We start from the raw sequence: 8842 nt of genomic DNA on the forward strand, positions 1-8842 counted from the left end.
ACTGAGTACGCCATCCGCCGGTCTCCTACTCCTAAATAGGAAATAATTTGAAGTTTGTTTCAGAAATAGAGATATAAAAGGGACTGTGTTAAATATTTGACCATTTAAACGTGGACACTGCATAGGCAGACCATTATTTTCCGAGCAGCTCGATCATGAGTTCGATTTTTCCATTTGTGGGTCAACGGGGGGGGGGGGGGGGGAGGGGCGCGTTAATGAAATTTGACACGCAAATGCACGTTGTATCAGCTATTTTTTAAATTTTTACCCTGAAAATAAATATAAACACAAATAAATCTCATATGTTTGCTTTTTTGCCTCCATGCTCTAAGCTAGAGAGAGAGACAATGATGAACCACAGTCACTCATGAGCTATTCAGCTCTGGGACTATTCGCCCCATAGACGTGTGTACATACGCGAGAAAATTTTCTCGCTTTATGTACACACGTCTATGGGACGAATAGTCCCAGAGCTGAATAGCTCACGAGTGACTGTGCATGAACTCAAAGACAACCCTTAAGTTCAGAAGTGATGATTAGCCTAGTTCCCAGACGAAGCACGTTCATCTTCGGAGATTTTTGGCCTTCGCCCACACTACAAAAAAAAAAAAAAATTAAAATAAAAAATAAAAAATCTCCGAAGGCAAAAATACTTCGTCTTGGGACTAGGTTATAAAATTATTGGAATTTCAAAACATTGTCTATTCAGTTGAAGATACTACTGTGACCTTGACTCACCTACTCTGCCTTTATGATGATCTATAACATATTAAAAACCACAAAATAAATTAATTAGTGTGAATTAAAAGATACAAAATAATTTTCAGTACAGTATCATTTGAAACTATCAGGAATATTTGTATGCTATTTTTCTTTGTTCTATGCTTGACAGGAAATTCAAAGCTGCCAAGAGATTAAACAGAATATATAATATGCACATTATGGGTTTTAAAGTGCTTATTAAATCATTTCAATTTCAAAATCTCTGAAAATTGTCATTTTAAGAAACCAAAAGACGTTCTCTTTAACCTCTTCAAGATTAACAGCCATGGTATTTGTTGTTTGTGTAAAACTTGAATTTTTTTTTGCAAATATCATATAGCACAGTAAGCCTAAAAAGTTTTACTTGAATTTTCTTCATGTTTTATATCACTTTTATTGTAAATTTATTTACACCTTTTGAGTCACAACTAAGTAAATTTTGGCATTTTACCAAAGATACTCTCATTCTGGCATTTGGTGAATTTGCACAGTGATAATCCCCCGGAATCCATTTATTGTAAAGTAACTTTACAGGTGTTTCTTTTGTTTGCAATACTGTTTGCTTTTTTGTTTTCAACTTAACAATATACTGTTAATACCATGATTTCTTTCAAATATTTGGTAAAAAAGTTAACGTTTTACTGCACTATCTAGAACATATCTTAAACTGAATAAAAGTACTGACACCCCATTATTTCTGTCATTATATATACATGATATAATGCAACATCAAGATCTAAAACCCAAGTGACTGAATTTTTTTGAATTTTTAAAATTTTGTTTTCTGTATCAACTCCACTTTCATATTCAAGTAAGCAAGGAGTTAAAGTACACGTGACACGCAATGAATCTGGGTGTCAGTATCTGGATTTCAATCGCACTATTGTTCAATAGGTAAACAAGCCTGCTATTGCACAAGCTTTCTTTACCGCCAGCACTGCCCTCATCCTCAATGTTGTTTTCACTTTTGTATTTTGGAACAGATTTTTCAATAAGACTGTGAGTGATAGTGATGACAATTCAGTTTGTTTACTTATAGATTCTAAACTGTGTCCTCACATCCATGACCATGCATACGGAAGTTACAATAACTGTTGAAGCCAACAAATATGAACACAGAATAAGACTCACACAGGGCGAAGCCTGATCCTGTTTTTCTGAGTTGCTTAGCGCCCTCTAGTGGCACTTTCTTTAAAAACGTTTACGCAGACATACTCAGAAACTCGACCACCATGGAAAGTTCTCACGCATCCACCTTGTTCGGACGGAGCCAGGATAGATGCATGGTCCCTGTAAAGTAACACTGGAGATTCCCCACTAACCTAAAGACCTGCTAGTGAGCTATTTGGGTTTGCCATTTCCACATCAATGATAATACTGAAACAATTAGTATGCTAAAACATGTTTTATTTACCATTTTCTTCCAAAATACGGAACAATCAACTTTTATGCTCTACTGCACTGAAAGACAGATACGACATAAATATGCCAGCTTTGATATGATTTCCCTTTCAATAAATCACAAAAATTGAAAGCACTGCTTCACCTGCAATCACACATGGGTTAAAAGACACTCAGAGTTTAACAATATTTTGAGCATGATTTTAAATAAGTTGTTTTTGCTGTTTTCTCTTGTAGTCATTTCTAAAAAGTACTTTTTATCCTGAAAACAAAATATCTTAAGTACAAATGGTACGAGAGAGCTATCATTAAGACTGAATAATATGTCACTGGATATTAAGTACTCAAATAATTTACAAGTCTGATTACAGTATAAAATACAATTAAAACTTATTCTTTCTTTAAGTTATTTTAAAGGTCTAATAAAAACTGTGTGTTTTGGTAGCCTGACCTACTTTAAAAATGCTGTTCATCCAAGACAATTTTTTTTCCATTTTCAAAAAGTTTCAAGGTAATTCTCTAAATTTGACCGTATTTTATGGGTCTAAGCTGACAAAAATAGATAAAGAAAAAAATTCCCTCCAACCTACCTACCCTAATTTTCAGAGGCATGTTACCGGAAACAAACAGGTTTTTTTATTTGGCCTATTTTATTTGTTTTTTTTATTTTCTTGATACATCGTTGCATTATTCTTAGCAGTGAAGTATAGTCATCATGGTTGAATGAGCCAATATGTGATTCACACGTACAATGACTGATTTACACACACATCAATGTCTTTGGTTTTCAAGCGGTCGACTGGAGCCAGTATATACGGAATACAGCTGATCACAACTCTGCATTCGTTATAAATCATAGCACTGCAATGTGCGACATCGGTACTTGCAACAGAAAGTTAAACTTACATAATTATGATGCTGCAGCTTTTACCTGAAACTCTTTACGTGTGATTTTTACAATAAATCACCATTTTTGTCTCTCTTGACTGCATTATTTCTGAAAATGCTATGCAAAGACTCCAGTAAATGTTTATTGTTTACATATCAATGAAAATACTGCTTGGTCATTTGGAATCGGTTCTACTGTGCTATAAAGTACATCCAACATACCGGGACCACCAGACTTCCCAAGACAACTAGGTTTCCCTTGATAGCAGTGCTGGGTACAACCAATTACTTCACTGAATCGCTAACACTGTAAGTCACTTACAACATGATAACTCATTGCTTTGCAGCTGTGAACCAATAACCGTTAAACAGGGCTACGGAAAAACATACAAAACTGCAGCTCATTAAAATCAAAAACAATTATAAACTGCCAAACCTAAGAGCTTCCTTAATCAAATGTCTTCATTAAAATCTCCAAATATTTTATTTTCAACAGCCTAATTTCCCAACAGATATTTTTTGATCATGTTGACAACCCTGTTTAAGACTACCCTGCCTGTATCTATGCACACATCAGCCGATTGAATACAGCGTGAAAGGTTACAAAATGTGACTTTTTGAACAAACTATCAATTCTTCTTCTTTGCTGATCGGTTTTTCTTGGTTGGTAAAGCTTTGAGCGCGATCCATGACTGGTAGAGTAAAGCAATAGGAATCACCACCCACAGACCGTTGAAAAACACCAGATAACACCACAGGTACAAAGGATTACTTGTATCCAAGCTTGGGCTTCCAACCAACCAGTCGGGGGCAAAGGTCATAAAACCTGGAGGAAAGAAGAGTTGAGATAACAGACAACAGAAGATTGAAAAGGTGACATCAATGAAGCCAATGCATGTATTTTGGTTACAGTTATAAATTGTGGTTTGTGAATTTCAGACTAAATCATTCATTGTTTCAAACCTTCACAAGTTATGAAAGTGATTTGTTTAATTTTTCGAGAAAAACAAAGTGATGTGGCGGCGATGGAAAATACACCAAAGCTATGGCTGTTTGTAACTGTTAGCAGCTGTTGGTGGCGAGTGCAGTGAATTAATCTGAAAACATGTGGGGTGATTGTGACTGGCTGTGCCAATCACACCAAAAAAATTGAATGTTTTTTTAACAGTGCACATGTCTGATTTATATCGTCTTGCTTACAGTGGAAATAAAACAGCATTTGCTGGAAATCTGTCCTCTGTTCACTTTAATATCAAAACTCACACTGAAATCTTAGCAAGTCAAGCGATGATGATGTTTCCTTGCAATACAAGAAATTTTTAGCCAAATTTTGATGTCACGACACATTGGAAACTTTCATGAAAATACTTAAAATAAGCAAACTGCATTTAACAGTTTTTCGCAATTAGTTGGAATAACCATTGTTTTTTGTTTCAGAATCGATTGGTGCTGCAGTTCAAAGTTAAGATAAGGACTTAGAAACTGAAAATTTTTGGTCCAATGAAACACTTTCCTCTTGTATTGAAATTTAAAATCTTATACTTTGAATTCTACCATAAAAATAATTTCTTCCCTTTTTGATTCTATTTCCCATTTAATGGCATTTCTTTCATGTTTTCATTTTGGTTTTCATCTAGGCTCATAATGTTTAAATTTTATTCTTCCTTGATAATATTTTACTTGAGTAATCTGCTGTTTGTTTGACCTGAATAAAGGTGATTAGAAATTTGATCACCCAATCAGCCATTACCAAGCTACATAGCAACCCATATGTTGAATTCACTTGGTAATTAGAAAGCCACTTTATTAACTTGATAGCGGTATCGCTTTCCATTTCAGTCAACTGCAGACACTTTGTGCATGTGCGGGCATGTTGCCATAAAGCTTATCTGGGTATGGATAATTCATTATTTTTAGGGGTGGTTGCTTGTTACTATGCGGGGGATTCAGAATGAATAAACACAGTAATATTATCTGGGATAATATTATACACTATACACTGCTAAATAAACATACCATAAATTGTCAAGCTACAAAAAAATTATAATGGTCCTTCAATCTAGTTTGGTAGTCTCCTCTATGCATATTTTATCAGATGATTCTGGCCATGTACAGTACAAAAAATTTGATTTGTATCCAGTCGTTTGCCACATCACATGAATCACAAAATCATCACTGGCAAAAACAGGGAATTTGCAAAGCCTAGACTGAATGATATTATTTTCCAACTTACCTCCATAGAGTTCACATACACATAGTGTTATCTGCACAAAGTGTCTGTAGAATTTATTTTTGATGATGGCATACACTAGGAGCACAGCTAATGGCCCTGCCATACCCACTGTCAGAATTTCCAGGGAAACGATTGTTGGATCAGAGTGCAACCATCTGCTATCGGCTTTGCCATATTCCTTCCCTGGAATTTGAGGGGAGATCGTGTAAGCTGGTAATTTCAACTGTGAAAGCAAGAGTTGGTAACAGGCTAGCATCTCTCAAAGCCCTTTTGTTAGCTATACAGATTCTACGGGTGAGAAGGTGATAGCATGTGTCATCTGTTATGGAGTAAATTACTCTACAAAACTGTGAATAACTCTGTGTTTTTTGGGGTGTAACTTCCAAAATTAATTTTACCAAGGCTGCCTTATGCCCTTTCTTTACAAATATACTAGAATACAGCTGTGGTGGATACCATATTTCCAAAACTATAGATCTGTATTAATATTTTGTAAAGTTCACTATGTACATAAATATAAATGGTTTGCTTTTACTGTTTGCAGGGAACTTACATTAATGCAAGGCCACACAACATCATATCAAATTCTGACATGAAAATTACATAACTCACAGCTGAGCTTCAGCATAATAAAATCAAGCTTGACATGGTGACATATAAAAATTGCAAATTTTGATATTTTTCTGTACTTCTCCATATCAATCAAAAGTGGTTTGCCCCTTACAGCATTTTATGGATAGGATAACAGACTTTTGTACAGGCATTCTGACATCTAACTTTATGTCCGTTGCAGAGCTGAAAATATGTTCTTCATAAAAATTGTACCTGTTGTACATTGAATAACAATAACAGAGTTTATGTTGAGGCCAGTACCCAGGTAAATTTTTCCGGAGTTCCTAAGTCATGTTACCAGCGTTCCCTTCAGAACATCAACACAGTTACATTAACCCTTTGAGCGCCATAGTCAATTTTTGCCCTCTTTGTAAAATATTTCACAGTCAATTTTTTCAGACATTTGCTGAAATTTTGATAAAAAAATTGTAGCTAATGAAATATGGTGACCATTTGGTCCAAAATTGTAAAAAAATTACAGAAAAAATTCATTAAATTGGTAAAATGTTGCACTAAAATTTTGGTGGGAAAATTAGAGCACTCAAAGGGTTAAGAGGACAGCAAAATTGGTGGCCGGTTCCTACCAAACCTTAGCAAAAACACCAGATAAGCATTGCATGCGGAACATATACACAAGAAAGAAAATTCTATAAAAGTCTTTACAAATTCACAGATTTTGTGTGAAAATTCATCACTTACAAAGCATTCCGATGTAGCTGTCTGATTTGTCAACAGTTCCAACTAGGGATAGATACACAAACGGCCCTTCCTGTCAAATAAAAATTATCAGATCCATATTTTAAATAGTAATAGATCATACTTTCAAAATAAATAAATAATATATATATATATATATATATATATATATATATATATATATATATATATATATATATATATATATATATATATTTATATATATACAAAAAATTGAAGGCCAATTTAAAATTACTCACAATATAACACACATATCTCACATAGAATGCAAAGTCAATGAACTACTTTCACATGATTTATATGCACTGGATGTTGGGAATCGGGCAAATAAAGGTATAAGTTTCTTATGCTAGCATCAGAAGTCACTTGTTCTGCACTTTTACTTCGTGCCAAAGAGAGAATAGCTGTCATGATACAGACATGATTGGACTCTTGAACTCTCTCTACACTTGTGGCTGCGGATATTTTCATCATGTCATTGTTGAAAAAAATTACTTTCTTCTAATACAAAAATTGCGACACAAATTCGATTTTCAATTTCAAATATATGTAAATATATGTAAATGTATGGCGTTTATTCTTGATAGTGAAAGAGAGCATTGTAGTTTCCTTGAGCGCATCATGAGAAAAAGTTTAAGGTTCAAACTTCAATTATCAAGGTGAATTAATTAAATAAAAATATAAAAACTGACAATAGTAATAGATAAATCATATAAAACTTATTGTTTGGATTAAGTGATCAGACTAATTGTACATTTACGACTAATTACTTTTACGATTGAGATGAAAAAGGAGTGATTTCACTGTAAATTTGACAAATAATGAATTTTGAAATTTATGTTGCAAAACAAGATACGCCTACTTTAAGAAATTTGACCACATTATTTCAACCATGGATCGAGGTAGCAGATGGTGCACAATAGTAATAAACGTAATTATCTCAGTTGTGACTCCTTCTCTGCTACCTCCATGTTTCAACATAAATATGCAGTGCCATATCGGAACGCTCCACGCAGAGCAGTGAATCATGTGAATCGCGCCTGTTGCCAGTGACCCGATATGACCTGTAGCGATGTGACTTGGTGTGTGGGTGCCGCATGGCCGTGAGGGTGTTGGCTCTACAACATGTTAATAACCGGTGTCTAACCTTTGGACACGAGTATTCAGCACAATGCGTTTTAAAATCTATTGTTGAAATGACATTTGCCGAGGAAGCAAATAAAAAAGACAAGAAAAATCGAAAGACGAGGCTGAGATTCATTGAAACAAGTTGGTTACAACAGCAACCCTGGCGTGCATATCGATATCAAGCAGTGCAGTATTATTTTAATTAATGTTCACTTACCAATGTAAAATGAACGATGACGTCGTAAATCAACCATACCAGAACCCACTTTTCGACGTTTGGTAATTTTTTCCCCACAATCTGCGCTGCAATATACGCAATTAGCATCTGAGAGAACGCAGCAATTAAACTGACCACGGTCACCGTGTCAACCAGTTGTTTGTCCGTATCTGCAGCCATTTTCGTACAGTGTAGTACTGGGGCAGCTTGGAATGAAACCACAACGCGAGTTAAAGCCCCTTAACTTAGCTTTAAAAATAGTCCTCTATGAAACTACTTCCCAGGGGGTCCAGCAGTCCCTGAAGTCGAGTCGTGACCACACAAACAATGTATTCTCAAATTCGATCAGAATGAAAATTTTTCACACTATCTTGTATTGGAATTTCCCATGGGGTAGTTAGTTCACAGCTGTTTTACACGGCCCTTTATTGAAGCAAAAATAAAATGTTGGCCGGTAAATTTACTTTTACAAGTATGTTAAAATTCTCATTGATCCTGTCTACACCAAAGTGAATTTTGTCAAAAAGTCTCTTTCATACTTTTACATCTAAAATAAATTCGAGAAATTCAAGTTCAAATTCACTAATAAATTCAGGCTATTTCATGACATTGAAGTGGTGACTTACCAAGTTAAATGAAACCAGCAGGGTTTTTTTCTGAAACTAATTCAATTGGAGAGAACTTGGGGTGGGGGCTGGAGGAAATGGGTATGGCAGCAAACTTTTTTTCTCGCCTCTGTAGCAGCAATTGTTTTCAATTTTCTGTCATTACTGGATATTAAGACATTACTGGATCAATTTTTTTCTTCTTCTTCTTCACCAGCCAACAATTTTTTCCCCCCAAAATCCTCCAGCCACTCCCCTAGAAATCAAATGGTTCTCCCC

General features: G+C 35.0%; 1 protein-coding gene across 1 annotated transcript; it reads right to left on the minus strand.

Annotated features, from left to right (window-relative positions):
* Positions 1-2152: 2152 nt before the first annotated feature.
* On the minus strand, positions 2153-8252 carry LOC139119238 (emopamil-binding protein-like). The gene is made up of 4 exons (XM_070682927.1): positions 7959-8252; positions 6596-6665; positions 5285-5467; positions 2153-3877 (listed from the first exon to the last, which is right to left on the minus strand). The coding sequence occupies exons 1-4, from the start codon at positions 8136-8138 to the stop codon at positions 3681-3683; spliced, it is 630 nt and encodes a 209-aa protein (XP_070539028.1). The 5' UTR covers positions 8139-8252; the 3' UTR covers positions 2153-3680.
* Positions 8253-8842: the final 590 nt, after the last annotated feature.

Source organism: Ptychodera flava, chromosome 19 (assembly GCF_041260155.1).
Source record: "Ptychodera flava strain L36383 chromosome 19, AS_Pfla_20210202, whole genome shotgun sequence".
Lineage (NCBI taxonomy): Eukaryota > Metazoa > Hemichordata > Enteropneusta > Ptychoderidae > Ptychodera > Ptychodera flava.

Bases quoted from the DNA above. Each gene is read 5' to 3' on its own strand.
- LOC139119238 (XM_070682927.1), bottom strand. From the start codon at position 8,138: ATGGCTGCAGATACGGACAAACAACTGGTTGACACGGTGACCGTGGTC. The intron at 5,468-6,595 runs GTAAGTGATGAA...CTCAAATTCCAG, and splicing joins CAGCTACATCGGAATGCTTT to GGAAGGAATATGGCAAAGCC. The intron at 3,878-5,284 runs GTAAGTTGGAAA...TCTTTCCTCCAG, and splicing joins TGTATGTGAACTCTATGGAG to GTTTTATGACCTTTGCCCCC.